The sequence below is a fragment of the Procambarus clarkii genome, chromosome 37, assembly GCF_040958095.1.
Source record: "Procambarus clarkii isolate CNS0578487 chromosome 37, FALCON_Pclarkii_2.0, whole genome shotgun sequence".
NCBI lineage: Eukaryota > Metazoa > Arthropoda > Malacostraca > Decapoda > Cambaridae > Procambarus > Procambarus clarkii.
In genome coordinates, this window is record NC_091186.1 from 10032007 (window position 1) to 10048979 (window position 16973).

At 45.3% G+C, this 16973-nt stretch overlaps 1 protein-coding gene across 4 annotated transcripts in view; it reads right to left on the bottom strand.

Moving 5' to 3' along the window:
* LOC123765776 (XK-related protein 7) overlaps window positions 1-16973 on the bottom strand; it is a 33267-nt gene that overhangs the window by 3414 nt on the left and 12880 nt on the right. For all 4 annotated transcript variants that reach the window (XM_069337094.1, XM_069337095.1, XM_069337096.1 and 1 more), the window contains 5 exons: window positions 9935-10095; window positions 8659-8748; window positions 7054-7271; window positions 3286-3528; window positions 1254-1444 (listed from right to left, as the gene is read on the bottom strand). In XM_069337094.1, the coding sequence (XP_069193195.1) occupies window positions 1254-1444; window positions 3286-3528; window positions 7054-7271; window positions 8659-8748; window positions 9935-10095 (903 nt within the window). The remainder of the gene's footprint in view (window positions 1-1253; window positions 1445-3285; window positions 3529-7053; window positions 7272-8658; window positions 8749-9934; window positions 10096-16973) is intronic.

The following is a 16973-nucleotide window of genomic DNA, read 5'->3' on the forward strand; positions in this document are numbered from 1 at the left end:
CTGATGTAGGAAATCCATAATAAGGGCACCAGGCCTCTTGAGACCCCATGCTTGACATACTGGGAGCCAGGACTAGAATGTGACACACACTACAAGGCAATGAGAACATGAGAACCAGAGTTCAACTCAAAACCAAAAAAAAAAAAATCTTCAGAAAGCTTAGGCATAACAATATAAGCTACTTGAAGAAAGTGAAATTAATAAAATCTGAAGTAAACGAGGCAAACGATGGTTGTCAAATTTGCCATTGGGGATTTATTGCAGGGCCTCCCAGAAATCTACCATGGAATGTAACAAGACACCATTTTCTGGTGGGCTCTCGATAGCTCACCGTTTCCTCACTAATCCTTTTTCTCTTGTGGGGTTGTTGGAGTTTTAAAAATTGGTGACAGTTACTGTTTGCTTCAGATATTATTTCTTTGTTGAAGCAGTTGCTTTTGTTTTACCTAATCTTACTGGTGGGTTTTTCTTTGTTTTGGGTTGATCTCTGATCCTCAAGCTTCCTTTGCCTGGTAGAGAAAGCCAGATTCCGGTTGTGGTTGCCAGAAGGTCAGCATGCATTTAGTGCTTCCCAACACACAATGTCTGGGAAGCTGCTGATGGTCCTCAAGAAAGGGCATTTTATTACATTCTTTGCTTAATTCTTGTATGTAGAGTATGGTACTGTAATATAATATTGCTACATCCTATTGCTGTTCAGTATTGGACGTCACCGAAATGGGAGCTATTTCAATCCGAGTCTGTTGCATCTCGATAAATATTTTTAATTGGAAAAGTTATTACAACACTTATTTGGGGAGAAATAAGAGAGTGGAGGTTTCGGAGAGACAACATGAATTTACAGTACGGTATTATAATTTTGAGTTCATTAAAAAGGAATTACTGTACTTCAGACTTGATCCTGGATGTAAGCAGGAAAAAGGCATCCTTACTACTAATGTTTTACTAATTAAGGAATTAATATTTATTCAGTTAATTTAAAAATAATTTATTATCACTATAATGCTGCTATCAGAATTTTTATCATCAATAATCATTATCATCTTTTTATCCCGTGTTCAAAATTAGAAAATCTTGCTGTGGAGGGGCTTTTAACACTACTACAATATTGTAATTTATTTTGAGTTACCACTCATCTTGTCATTGAAGCTTGTCAAATATTACTTGTTTCTCTACTTGACAATATGGACCAGAGATAAAACATCATGGAAATACCAAGGTACTGTACTGTATTCAAATAGAGCCATGGTTACCTGACGTCCAGGTGAAGTTGTAACGAAGGAGAAGAGGTAGACTCCCCCGAAGGCAACGGAGTTGATAAGTGACATCTCGGCAACATCAAAGTAGATCCAGAGTGTGTGAATTGTCCAGCGAATTAGAATTGGTACCCAAAGTAAGCTGAAGTGCACCACCCAGAAGAGAGCGTATGCCACCACTCGGGATGCTGTTAATAAGTACAGTTTTTTTTTAATTTTTAAAAGTTGGAGAAAATCCTCTGAAATAGTGGGGTGTGGGAAGGGGGACCTCCAGGAGTTGCTGGCTTTCTGCCCCCCATTGATGTCACTAGAACTGGGGGCTCTCCAGTAAATTCAGGCAAAAATAATGCTAGGAAATATGTATTTGGCAAAAAGCCCCGGAAAGGAATTCCATTGTATGTACAGGCATACCTCAGTTTAAGAGTTTAATTGGTTCCTGGAGACGCCTCGTATTCCGAAAACTCGCATTCCGAAGCTAATTTCCCCATAAGAAATAAAGGGAAATGAATTAATCCATTCCTGACTACCCCAAAAACCCCACATCAAACTAAATTTTTATACCCAATTCATCTAAATAAACCTACAAAACTATGTTCAAGTTATTACTTACCTTGCTGTTGAATGCTGTAGGCGTATGGAAGATGGTGAGGAGGTGGGAGGAAGAGAGGAGTTACTGTTTGGAAGGGGAGTCCCCTTCCATTATCACATCAGGCAGTGAGGACTTCACTGGTATGCACACTCTGGCACATTTTGCCTGCATACCACTAGGACTTGCTTGTTTTACTAAGAATTTGTCTAATGACACTTGTTTTTCCCTACATTTTAACACTTGTCTGTAGTAAGACATCACATTATCATTTAAAAGGTCAATGCAGCGGCCTGCTACAGCTTTATCTGGGTGAGTTTTTTCAACAAAACTTTGCAGTTCTTCCCATACTTCACACATTTTCTTAATCAAGAAGGGACATCCTCTACTGCCTCTACTCACAGCTATTTTCTTAGGTTGAACCTTACCAATGGCTTTCTTGAGACCCATGGCAAGATATATAATGACAACTTTTATGCTCAAATGGCCAAAAAACCGATAAAAAACTGTAAATCCTTGTGAAGAATTCAGGTGGGATAGTCACTAGACACGAGACACTGGTAAACTGAGGCGCGATCGCCATGCCACCACGCGCCAGTCGGCCTGTACACGTATCAACAAACTCGCGTCCCGAGGTAACCCTCACCTTCCGAGACATATTTTTGGAGTAAATCCTGCTCGTCTTCCGAAAAACTCGCATACAGGGACACTCGCATTCCGAGGTACCACTGTATATAACAAAAACAAATGACATGAAACCCATATAAATTACACCAATTTATTATCGTGTGTATGTGCGCGTGTGATTATTTTGCTTATAACTGGAAAATTGCGATAAGGCATGATAATATACAAGTGGATGACAGGATATAAGAGAGAGGATTTTGATAATGTTAAATAATATACATCAACACAAAATAGCACATGAAAACAATGGATATGAATTGCAACAGTTTATAAGATTCAGAAATAACCTAGGTAAATATTGGCTTGGGAAAGGAATGCTGATTTATGTAGCAGAAAACCTGGTAACATAATAGACGTGGAATTGCTGGATTCTTTGAAGCATAATTTGGACATACTGTATGTGTGAATGAGTTTGGTTGCATATAAAGAAGACCAATATTCTGCAGTTCCATTATTTTTATCTGAGATACAGCTGTAAATTTAGTTAGAATAAATACAATAACTGATCCACTGTCAGTTTCAAGAAGTGGGCACATGGCTGTAGGTGTGAAGTGAAGTAACAAGAAAGGTCAGTGAGGGTGTAGGAGCAGTCGGCATGTTTAACTGGGTTGAAGTGGATGTGGCGGTCTGTAGGGAGCTGCAAGTAAAAGCCTGATGTACCAAGTTATCACTAAACAAGCATGGCCCCAGGCAGGGCTTAGGGAGTAGAAGAACTCTTGAAACCTACTTTATTTAAACTAGGTGTATTACACTTACTGATAGCTAGCAGTTGCCAGCAATATATGGCCAACTCAGCAGCCCAAGACAGCCTGCCCTTGCTCTCCCATTCATCCTTGGTCGAGTGAACATCCGAGTCCTGAGACTTCTTGTTGTGTGTGTTGGCTAGATGCCACGCTAACTTGTTACACGACATGTAGTGCACAACCCCCAGTGTCATGGTACACAACAGCTTGGCTAGCACCGACCCTAGACGTACAATCTCTGGGTCTGCCTTGCCCTCTGTAGGAAATAAACATTACATGGTTTATAAAAAATAGATCCCTTCAGGATGTGAACTATGCTACTGATTACAGTACTGGTATGTACATTGCTCTGACAGTGTTTGTGTGTGGTGATGTGTTATGTACATGTTTTAACACTTTTTGTTACTTAAATAAACTTGGTAAAGAATTTTTAATAATGTACCCAATGTGTATTTAAGAACTGATACTGTATATAGAACTTAAAACAATACAGTATTTTGGTTTATAATAAAACATTTGCATTTGTGGTTTTGCCTGGTAAAATTGTGTATAATTGTATATTTCTGACAAAATACAATGGTTACCACAGTATTGTGGCAGATGCACATTACACTGGGTGAATCTGCGGTAGTCTGGATGACGCATTGGCACCCATATTTCCTGTGGGGTGCCAAGATGAAGCTCATCATCTTCATTTGGATTGTGTCCTTGTTGTTCAATGCCTCAGCAGGGATGGTTTGGTTGAGGATAGCTCACTTCTGGCTTCTTGAGATTTAGTCATCAGGGCGTGTCAAATGATTTCCAAGGTCTCTTTTTTTTTTTTCCATCCATTTAGAATGAGACTTCTGCCTTCTAGATGGATTTTATCTAGCTGGGGTTTGCATCATACACTATCCTGTGGCTGTGGTGTGGTTATCTGTGCACTACTCGCACTCTTGGGGGTGAAGGCCTTGTTTGTCAACCCTGTGTCTAAAGTTCCTTGTTCTAATGCCTACCTCTCCCAGGTCATCTGCAAGGTGGTTATGTTCAGCCAGCAGGCTGTGTATTGTCACTTATGATGTGTAGAAATTTTCTGCTTTGACAGTGTTCTTTGCAATTTACCATGGATAATATCCTAACCCAGCACTTCAGATAGTTGGACGTGATGTTGGCCACTTGTTACTTGTAAAATGTCCTTCAGCTTCATTGAGACTACTGTTTGGTGTGCAACTATCATATTTCTTTCCCTGACCCCCTTCTGGCCATTCCAGATGTTAGGCCAGTAGGCTTTTTTTTTTTTTTTTTTTTTTTTTTTTACACACACAGGTGAATACAAGAACAGATGACTCACTGTTAGCAGGCTGAAGCTTTCCTTTTCCATAGCACATGGTAAGCTTTACCCACTAGTTTTTCCTGGAATATGACCTGACCTGCCAGTCGTTTAACAACCAGGTAACAACCATCTTAGATTAAGGACCTGCCCGAAATGCTTTATTTATTTATTTTATTTTATTTATTTATTTATATACAAGAAGGTACATTGGGTTTGTGAGAATATATAGCATGGTACAGTAATTGCACTCTTGTAAAGCCACTAGTACGCGCTGCGTTTCGGGCAGGTCCTTAATCTAACAGATAATTTTAAGTAGGTAAATTCTATCAGAATTAATAAAATGATAACAAATACATTGCAAGAAAAAAAAATGAGGTGAGAGAGATTAGCAAGTATATTAAAGCACATTGGTATATTAAAGCTCTGATTGATTACATTGACAGCTTGATTGGTAATTTAAACAAGATTAATAGACACCATACAGCAGATTGACAGTACATATAAGAAGACAGCAATGATCGCAATGATAAAGATGTTCAGATTGGGTACATAAAGATTGGGAGATTGGGTAGCAATAGATACAGTGCAGTATGCTGCGCATACTAGTGGTTTTACAAGATTGTAATTACTATATTATGTACCCTCACAATACCAATGTACCTTCTTGTATATATAAATAAATACAAAAATAAATAAGGTGCCTAACTGCTGCTGGGTGAACAGAGGCATACAGTTAAGGATTGGTGCCTAGCCAATCCTGCCCAACCAGGATACAAACTTAGACCAAATCGCTCACGACGCACGGACCGAGTGTTACCACTGCACCACCCCGGGTCTTTTGTGCTTTACTAATCTGTTATTCCTTTTTCAGAAAAGTTAGCCCTCTCTGTCAAGGCATCATTGTGAGTAAGCTCGGGAAGCCACTATAACTCCCAGTCCCTGCTCTATTATTGTCTTCCCTGTTGGGCTGGCACTGGAATCTTGGTGACCTCAGCTGTCATCTGGTAGTAGTTATGTGCAACAGCATTATGGGGCCATGACAGCTGAGTGGACAGAGCTTTGGATTCGTAGTCCTGAGGTTCCAGGTTCGATCACCAGTGAAGGCGGAAACAAATGGGCAGAGTTTCTCTCACCTTGATGCCCCTGTTACCTAGCAGTAAATAGGTACCTGGGAGTTAGACAGCTGCTACAGGCTGCTTCCTGGGGGTGTGTAATAAAAAGGAGGTCTGGTCGAGGACCGGGCTTCGGAAACTCTAAGGCCAGAAATCATCTCAAGATAACCTCAAGATAGTTAGCCTGCAGCAACAATTGTTCGCTTTCTTTGGGTGCCTCATTTTCTTCATGCATTCATTTCTTCATACATTCACTTGTTTGTTACACCTATGCTTTCTGATATTTTTTTTCTAGTTTTTGTGGTTGATGTCTGATTCCCTGTTCCCTTGATCACCTTGTAGAACGAGCCAGATTCTGGCTCCTGGTATGATATGGTCCAGTCTTGGAAGATTGGCAGATCCAGATTAAGTTCAGGGAGCTACTGGCTGCCCTCTAGAAAAGGACATTTTATTACTTTCAACATTTGATTTATTCCAAAGAAATATACACTGATCATGTTACAGTGATCTACAAATTCTTTGTTACATTTACAATTTTGTTAAGAAATTAGAGGTTTCTGAATAGTTTATGTAATTACCTAAGTGTAATTTCCTAAGTAGTTGCAGGATGAGAGCTATGGTCGTGGTGTCTTATCTTCCCAGTACTCTCTGTTTATACTTTGAAACTACAGTACTGACAGTTTTTGGCCTCCACCTTCTCACCTCACTTGTTCCAACTGTCTACCACTCTGTTGTATATGGAGGGGGTAAAGGGGGGTGGTGTGTGTGTGTCTAATTACCAAAATGTAACTACCCAAGTGTAGTTACATGCTACACTTGCGGTGTCTCCTCTTCCCAGTACTCTTGTCATATGAAGCCATGAAGCTACTGACGGTTTTGGCCACCACCACCTCACTTAACATGTTCCAACTGTCTACCACTCTCTTTGCAAAAGTAAACTTTCTAATATTTTTCAGCAGTTTTGTTTAAAAAACTTTGAAGTATTCAAAAATTCTTCTTTTGTCAGTTTTGTCGATTCCTGTTACTATTTTGGACATAGTGATCACATCACCTATTTTTCCTCTATGTTCTACCCCCTTGGTGTATTTAATGCCACTAACCACTCCTTGTAGCTTTCATTCTTCAGTTCCAAACCCATTTAGTTGCACATCTTTTCACTTGAGATATGTGCACCAAACAATCACTGCATATTCCATCTCTGGTCTTACTGAGGTCATGGTTCGTGTGTAGTGGTTCCTGAATAGTGGTTGTAGTGTTTATGGATAATGGTTCTAGTGTTATAGCGTTTCTGTGTAGTGGTCTGTTAGTACTGTCTGTAATGGTCAATGCCATGCGATGTCCGTGAAGCAATGCCTACCAGATATCTTGGTCCACTGGACGGGAGGGGTCTGCAGCAGCTGAGCCAAGTTAAGGACAACTATGGGGGCATCTTCGAGGAAGATGATGACTAGCCGCAGGAGGGCCACTTCAGCATTCTCCACCAGGTACTTCTCGAAGCTTTTACGCTCCTGTGGCAAGTTGTGGTTACGCCAGTGCTGCCGTGCACGCCGACCATACCGCCATGCATCCAAATATCTGTTGAGAAGGATTCAATACGGTATTACAGCCATCTGTATCAAGTGTATCAGTGTATATGATTCTGTAGGAAGGATTCAATACGGTATTACAGCCATCTGTATCAAGTGTATCAGTGTATATGATTCTGTAGGAAGGATTCAATACGGTATTACAGCCATCTGTATCAAGTGTTTCAATGTATATGATTCTGTAGGAAGGATCCAACACTGCTTGACGCGTTATAATTAATTCCCATTGTAAGGGACAGGAAACCTGAATTGAGGCTTATTGAACTCCTTCCTAGGTCAGCTACTGACCTTCCCCAGAATGCAATCCACAACAGTTGTCTAACTCCCAGGTACCATACTGCTAGGTGAACAGGGGCATCAGGTTTAAGATAACATGCAATAGGAATGGGGAAGGTGCAAGATACAACCTACCTGAGGATGGGACTGATGGGGAAGGAGTGAGATACAACCTACCTGAGGATGGGACTGATGGGGAAGGAGTGAGATACAACCTACCTGAGGATGGGACTGATGGGAAAGGAGTGAGATATAACCTACCTGAGGATGGGACTGATGGGGAAGGAGTGAGATACAACCTACCTGAGGATGGGACTGATGGGGAAGGAGTGAGATACAACCTACCTGAGGATGGGACTGATGGGAAAGGAGTGAGATACAACCTACCTGAGGATGGGACTGATGGGGAAGGTGCAAGATACAACCTACCTGAGGATGGGACTGATGGGGAAGGAGTGAGATACAACCTACCTGAGGATGGGACTGATGGGGAAGGAGTGAGATACAACCTACCTGAGGATGGGACTGATGGGGAAGGAGTGAGATACAACCTACCTGAGGATGGGACTGATGGGAAAGGAGTGAGATACAACCTACCTGAGGATGGACTGATGGGGAAGGTGCGAGATACAACCTACCAGAGGATGGGACTGATGGGGAAGGAGTGAGATACAACCTACCTGAGGATGGGACTGATGGGGAAGGAGTGAGATACAACCTACCTGAGGATGGGACTGATGGGGAAGGAGTGAGATACAACCTACCTGAGGATGGGACTGATGGGGAAGGAGTGAGATACAACCTACCTGAGGATGGGACTGATGGGGAAGGTGCAAGATACAACCTACCTGAGGATGGGACTGATGGGGAAGGAGTGAGATACAACCTACCTGAGGATGGGACTGATGGGGAAGGTGCAAGATACAACCTACCTGAGGATGGGACTGATGGGGAAGGAGTGAGATACAACCTACCTGAGGATGGGACTGATGGGGAAGGAGTGAGATACAACCTACCTGAGGATGGGACTGATGGGGAAGGAGTGAGATACAACCTACCTGAGGATGGGACTGATGGGGAAGGAGTGAGATACAACCTACCTGAGGATGGGACTGATGGGGAAGAAGAGGATGCGGACAATCCACACCGATGGCCTCCTGATGGGGAAGAGCTCGTGGGCCCGCAAGTACCTGGGAAAGGAGACACTAGATGGCCTCACCAACACTCATTATTACGATCCCTTACTCTCATTACCCCCCCCCCCCCAATCCTTCTCTCCCACTATGCTCCCCCTTGTAATTCTCCTCATGCTAATTTTTTCTACTGCATTCTCCTCCATCTCCATCACTTGCAGCTCCATCACCATCTCGTCCACTTCTTCCTCGTCCTCTACAACCTGCTCCTCCATTACCACCTTGTCTTCTTCCACAACCTCGACATCTACCAACTCGTCGTTCCACCACCTCATTCTCCTCCAGCTCCTTGTCCTCCACTAATTCCTCGTCCTCCACCACCACCACCTCGTCCACCAAACCCTTATCCTCCACCACCACCTCGTCCTCCTCCACCACTACTTCATCCTCCACCACTACCTCGTCCTCCAACACCACCTCGTCTTCGTCCTGCATCATGATTTGCTCACACACTGTTCCATTTACAAACACACACTAGTAAATTCTACTCCCAGTTACTGCTACTTGTAGTGTGTACAGGTGTGGGCCTCTTACACTCAGGACTCACCACTGGTGGGACTTGTAGTGTGTCCAGCTGTGTACAGGTGTGGGCCCCTTACACTTAGGACTCACCACTGGTGGGACTTGTAGTGTGTCCAGCTGTGTACAGGTGTGGGCCCCTTACACTTAGGACTCACCACTGGTGGGACTTGTAGTGTGTCCAGCTGTGTACAGGTGTGGGCCCCTTACACTTAGGACTCACCACTGGTGGGACTTGTAGTGTGTCCAGCTGTGTACAGGTGTGGGCCCCTTACACTTAGGACTCACCACTGGTGGGACTTGTAGTGTGTCCAGCTGTGTACAGGTGTGGGCCCCTTACACTTAGGACTCACCACTGGTGGGACTTGTAGTGTGTCCAGCTGTGTACAGGTGTGGGCCCCTTACACTTAGGACTCACCACTGGTGGGACTTGTAGTGTGTCCAGCTGTGTACAGATGTGGGCCCCTTACACCCAAGACTCACCACTGGTGGGACTTGTAGTGTGTCCAGCTGTGTACAGGTGTGGGCCCCTTACACCCAGGACTCACCACTGGTGGGACTTGTAGTGTACAGGTGTGTACAGGTGTGGGTCTCCCACACCCAAGACTCACCACTGGGGGGACTTGTAGTGTACAGGTGTGGGTCCCTCACACCCAGGACTCACCATTGAAGGGACTTGTATCCGGCGTACAAGTTAGGCAAGAGGATGCAGAAGAAGATGAACCAGGCAGACTGGGGACGGAGGGCTTCGAAGTGTGCAGCACACACCCACAGGTCCAGACACAGGTCGGCCACATAGAAGATTATTGAACACCAAATCACCAGCTGAAAAGATAACTCGAGGTCAGTTACGGGCACGTTCACGGCAGATGAATCTGATAAAAGTCACATCATACACACAAAAAGATGGTTTGCCAATGGATTTCAGCCCCAACCCAAACTAACTTAATCTTATAGAGCTTAACCTAAGCCAGTACATCTTAACCTGACACTATAGACGCGTTTAACAAAGAGAATATAAGCTTTGTTAAATTGTCAGGCGTACGAGTTGACACCACCCGGTGGAGTGGAAGACAGCTGTAAGGAGAGTTCAGGTCACGGGGTGAAGTTTAGTTAATCTGAGGTTAACATAGTCGACTCTACCGATTGCTTAAGGTTTCAATTCCCACGTAAGGCAAGGTGCTTGGGCTCCATGCTTGCACACGATATCCTAGCAATAAATGGGTAAACGTACAAATAACTGGACTAAATGTTATCATATCTGGAGAGAGTAAATATTACATAGCCTACAATTAACAGGAAATGCCAGCCTTTTAACCTGGTTGTGGAGGATGGAGATAAAGTTGTAGATAAAACCTAGTACACGATGTTACTGTAGCTACCAGTGGCGGCCATTGTATTGTGCACCCCATACTCACCCCTGTGAGCGGTAGTTTATTGTGCACCCCATACTCACCCCTGTGAGCGGTAGTTTATTGTGCACCCCATACTCACCCCTGTGAGTGATAGTTTATTGTGCACCCCATACTCATCCTGTGAGTGGTAGTTTATTGTGCACCCCATACTCACCTCTGTGAGTGGTAGTTTATTGTGCACCCCATACTCACCTCTGTGAGTGGTAGTTTATTGTGCACCCCATACTCACCCCTGTGAGCGGTAGTTTATTGTGCACCCCATACTCACCCCTGTGAGCGGTAGTTTATTGTGCACCCCATACTCACCCCTGTGAGAGGTAGTTTATTGTGCACCCCATACTCATCCTGTGAGTGGTAGTTTATTGTGCACCCCATACTCACCCCTGTGAGCGGTAGTTTATTGTGCACCCCATACTCACCCCTGTGAGCGGTAGTTTATTGTGCACCCCATACTCACCCCTGTGAGCGGTAGTTTATTGTGCACCCCATACTCACCCCTGTGAGTGATAGTTTATTGTGCACCCCATACTCATCCTGTGAGTGGTAGTTTATTGTGCACCCCATACTCACCTCTGTGAGTGGTAGTTTATTGTGCACCCCATACTCACCCCTGTGAGCGGTAGTTTATTGTGCACCCCATACTCACCCCTGTGAGCGGTAGTTTATTGTGCACCCCATACTCATCCTGTGAGTGGTAGTTTATTGTGCACCCCATACTCACCCCTGTGAGCGGTAGTTTATTGTGCACCCCATACTCACCCCTGTGAGCGGTAGTTTATTGTGCACCCCATACTCACCCCTGTGAGTGATAGTTTATTGTGCACCCCATACTCACCCCTGTGAGTGGTAGTTTATTGTGCACCCCATACTCACCCCTGTGAGCGGTAGTTTATTGTGCACCCCATACTCATCCTGTGAGCGGTAGTTTATTGTGCACCCCATACTCACCCCTGTGAGTGGTAGTTTATTGTGCACCCCATACTCACCCCTGTGAGCGGTAGTTTATTGTGCACCCCATACTCACCCCTGTGAGTGATAGTTTATTGTGCACCCCATACTCATCCTGTGAGTGGTAGTTTATTGTGCACCCCATACTCACCTCTGTGAGTGGTAGTTTATTGTGCACCCCATACTCACCCCTGTGAGTGGTAGTTTATTGTGCACCCCATACTCACCCCTGTGAGTGATAGTTTATTGTGCACCCCATACTCACCCCTGTGAGCGGTAGTTTATTGTGCACCCCATACTCACCCCTGTGAGTGATAGTTTATTGTGCACCCCATACTCATCCTGTGAGTGGTAGTTTATTGTGCACCCCATACTCACCTCTGTGAGTGGTAGTTTATTGTGCACCCCATACTCACCTCTGTGGTAGTTTATTGTGCACCCCATACTCACCCCTGTGAGTGGTAGTTTATTGTGCACCCCATACTCACCCCTGTGGGTGGTAGTTTATTGTGCACCCCATACTCACCCCTGTGGGTGGTAGTTTATTGTGCACCCCATACTCATCCTGTGAGTGGTAGTTTATTGTGCACCCCATACTCACCTCTGTGAGTGGTAGTTTATTGTGCACCCCATACTCATCCTGAGTGGTAGTTTATTGTGCACCCCATACTCACCTCTGTGAGTGGTAGTTTATTGTGCACCCCATACTCATCCTGTGAGTGGTAGTTTATTGTGCACCCCATACTCATCCTGTGAGTGGTAGTTTATTGTGCACCCCATACTCACCTCTGTGAGTGGTAGTTTATTGTGCACCCCATACTCACCTCTGTGAGTGGTAGTTTATTGTGCACCCCATACTCACCCCTGTGAGTGATAGTTTATTGTGCACCCCATACTCATCCTGTGAGTGGTAGTTTATTGTGCACCCCATACTCACCTCTGTGAGTGGTAGTTTATTGTGCACCCCATACTCATCCCTGTGAGTGATAGTTTATTGTGCACCCCATACTCACCCCTGTGAGTGGTAGTTTATTGTGCACCCCATACTCACCTCTGTGAGCGGTAGTTTATTGTGCACCCCATACTCACCCCTGTGAGTGGTAGTTTATTGTGCACCCCATACTCATCCTGTGAGTGGTAGTTTATTGTGCACCCCATACTCATCCTGTGAGCGGTAGTTTATTGTGCACCCCATACTCATCCTGTGAGTGGTAGTTTATTGTGCACCCCATACTCACCCCTGTGAGCGGTAGTTTATTGTGCACCCCATACTCACCCCTGTGAGCGGTAGTTTATTGTGCACCCCATACTCACCCCTGTGAGCGGTAGTTTATTGTGCACCCCATACTCACCCCCTGTCAGTGGTAGTTTATTGTGCACCCCATACTCACCCCTGTGAGCGGTAGTTTATTGTGCACCCCATACTCATCCCTGTGAGCGGTAGTTTATTGTGCACCCCATACTCACCCCTGTGAGTGATAGTTTATTGTGCACCCCATACTCACCCCTGTGAGCGGTAGTTTATTGTGCACCCCATACGCATCATTGTACTAGGGCACCCGGGACATCTATCACCATACTATCATGCAAGAGGAGCCACACATCTATGGATCATCCAATAAAATCAGCAGACTTCTAGATGTTACTACTGCTCGGCTTAGACTCGGTTACAAGTATCTCTGGGAATTCTCATTATCAGCTGATGTAGACCTGACCAAATGTAAACTGTGTCAACAAAATTATTCGCACACCCTCCGTCACTATGTGATGGAGTGCGAAAAGATACGAGAATTCAGAGACAATTCTATAACCAATGTTCCAACGATGTGTAAATATTTCATTCAAAATAATCTGCTACCAGAAATTTTAGCCAAATATCCCCAGTTTGCTAACTGTAGGTAGTAACTGAGTGATTGTAACCTATCCACCGCTGCCCACTGGATGGGGGGCGGTGTGCAGGACAAACATATCAATTGTGACACTAGCTCTCCACATATGTCAGTTGCTTAATTTAGAAACTGTACTTGTGGTCGATCTCGAACCCATTGTTGATGTGACGACTTATACTGAATTGTGTAACTAGCTCATCAAGATTGTAACTTGCTTAGCTAAATGAATTCTGGGGTTCAGTCTCTGAGCCCATTATGTGCCTCTGTAACTCTTTCCACTACCGCCCACAAGATGGGTATGAGGTGCATAATAAATGAACTAAACTAACCCCGGCCAATTACTGCACCCGGGCACCCATGCCAATCACTGTACCTAGGCAACCATGCTAATCACTGTACCCGGGCAACCATGCTAATCACTGTACCCGGGCACCCATGCTAATCACTGTACCCGGGAACCCGTGCCAATCACTGTACCCGGGCACCCATGCTAATCACTGTACCCGGGCACCCGTGCCAATCACTGTACCCGGGCACCCATGCTAATCACTGTACCCGGGCACCCGTGCCAATCACTGTACCCGGGCACCCATGCCAATCACTGTACCCGGGCACCCATGCTAATCACTGTACCCGGGCACCCGTGCCAATCACTGTACCCGGGCACCCGTGCCAATCACTGTACCCGGGCACCCATGCCAATCACTGTACCAGGGGAACGAGCAGATGTGCTGGCTGCTGGAGGCGCTGAAGGAGACTATATTGAATACTTCATACCCAAGACTACTACAAATTAGAGGTATTATCAGGCAACATCACCGTGACAAGGTAACTGAGGGAAGGAGGATAGAAGCACAAATCAGTGAATCTGTACGATGGTACAACATGGTTGCAGCTGGCAATCCCAATCTTTATGGACGAAGAGGAGGAGGACGCGGGAGAGAATCAGTAATAGCGAGAATCCGTCTTGGATACAAATATCCATAGAGACTCGGAATGGATGCAACAGTTGATCAGTGAAGTTGCAGAATCTGTGGTGAGAGTGATGGACACCGCCTTGACCACTATCTACGTGAATGTGAACACCTGAGAGACATTAGAAGTATGTGTAGAATAATAAACCCCACATTGTTTGAGTTAGGAAAACACTATTTGTCAAATATGTTCTTAAAAGATTCCCCCATTTTGCACCCGCAAGATAACGTAAGCTTTTAAGGGTTGATAGATCTTCTTGTTTGAGGAGCTGTTTACTTGAGACAGTTAAGCAAGTCCCAGCTGTGTTTGGGTGCAAGTGACAGGATGAACAACCCAGCGGGTTTTCTTCCTATTGGGGAGTGTTGTACATGCTGCTATGGCGGTGTGTTCACTCACAGGATGAGTGACGCTGCCCAATACTGTCACTATGGCGGTATGTCCACTCACAGGATGAGTGGCGCTGCCCAATACTGTCACTATGGCGGTATGTCCACTCACAGGATGAGTGACGCTGCCCAATACTGTCACTATGGCGGTGTGTCCACTCACAGGATGAGTGGCGCTGCCCAATACTGTCAATATGGCTGTGTCCACTCAGAGGATGAGTGGCGCTGCCCAATACTGTCACTATGGCGGTATGTCCATTCACAGGATGAGTGGCGCTGCCCAATACTGTCACTATGGCGGTGTGTCCACTCACAGGATGAGTAGCGCTGTCCAATACTGTCACTATGGCGGTGTGTCCACTCACAGGATGAGTGACGCTGCCCAATACTGTCACTATGGCGGTGTGTCCACTCACAGGACGAGTGGCGCTGCCCAATACTGTCACTATGGCGGTGTGTCCACTCACAGGATGAGTGGCGCTGTCCAATACTGTCACTATGGCGGTGTGTCCACTCACAGGATGAGTGACGCTGCCCAATACTGTCACTATGGCGGTGTGTCCACTCACAGGACGAGTGGCGCTGCCCAATACTGTCACTATGGCGGTGTGTCCACTCACAGGATGAGTGGCGCTGTCCAATACTGTCACTATGGCGGTGTGTCCACTCACAGGATGAGTGACGCTGCCCAATACTGTCACTATGGCGGTGTGTCCACTCACAGGACGAGTGGCGCTGCCCAATACTGTCACTATGGCGGTGTGTCCACTCACAGGATGAGTGACGCTGCCCAATATTGTCACTATGGCGGTGTGTCCACTCACAGGACGAGTGGCGCTGCCCAATACTGTTACTATGGCGGTGTGTCCACTCAGAGGATGAGTGACGCTGCCCAATACTGTCACTATGGCGGTGTGTCCACTCACAGGATGAGTGGCGCTGCCCAATACTGTCACTATGGCGGTGTGTCCACTCACAGGACGAGTGGCGCTGCCCAATACTGTTACTATGGCGGTGTGTCCACTCACAGGATGAGTGACGCTGCCCAATACTGTCGCTATGGCGGTGTGTCCACTCACAGGACGAGTGGCGCTGCCCAATACTGTTACTACGGCGGTGTGTCCACTCAGAGGATGAGTGACGCTGCCCAATACTGTCACTATGGCGGTGTGTCCACTCACAGGATGAGTGACGCTGCCCAATACTGTCACTATGGCGGTGTGTCCACTCACAGGACGAGTGGCGCTGCCCAATACTGTTACTATGGCGATGTGTCCACTCAGAGGATGAGTGGCGCTGCCCAATAAACTCGCCCCTCGGGGCAAATTTTAATTTAAAATTCAGGGCACCCATGCCAATCACTGTACCCGGACACCCATGCCAACAGGCCAGAGTTGTCGGAAAGTGAGTGGATGTCCTTCACAATATGTGGGTTTTTATCAACAATTATGCACCTGTAGTATGATGTGTAGGCGGCCTCCGGGGCAGCGACGGCACAATATCAGTGTTAATTCTTTTATATAACAAAAAATAAGAAACTCCGTAAACATGTCAACTATCAAATTATGTAAACAGGAAGTGGAGAGCATCTGTGGGAGTTAATGCCATATCCAGTTTATTTTTATTTTTAATGATTATGCAAATGCAAGAGTAAATGATGTTTACAACCGAGTATCAAAGAAAGGTAAAGCATAGAAAATTATCGATCTTTTAAAATGTTTCACTGTGTTTATCTTTCAACTTTATTTGTGTACGTAAGAACAGGGTTAAATTGTCAGTGTGACATTTGCCACTGCTTTCCTACATGAACTCATTTATATCCACTTTATATCGCTTCACCTTCATAACCTCACCATACCATGGTAGCCTAGCCTACTCTCCAACCCCCTTCCATACTTCATTATTGTCGTAGCAGACTATTATTGACGATTTAAAATAGGGAAGTTTATAATATATTGTCGACGTCATGGGAAACGCGTCGAGTGAGTCAGAAGTAAAGGTTAAGTGTTTGTTGTGAGGCAAGTGTTGCTCAGCCGCCTCTCACAATCATGTCTCTCATTGCTCTCATTCCCTCTCTCTCACACACGCGC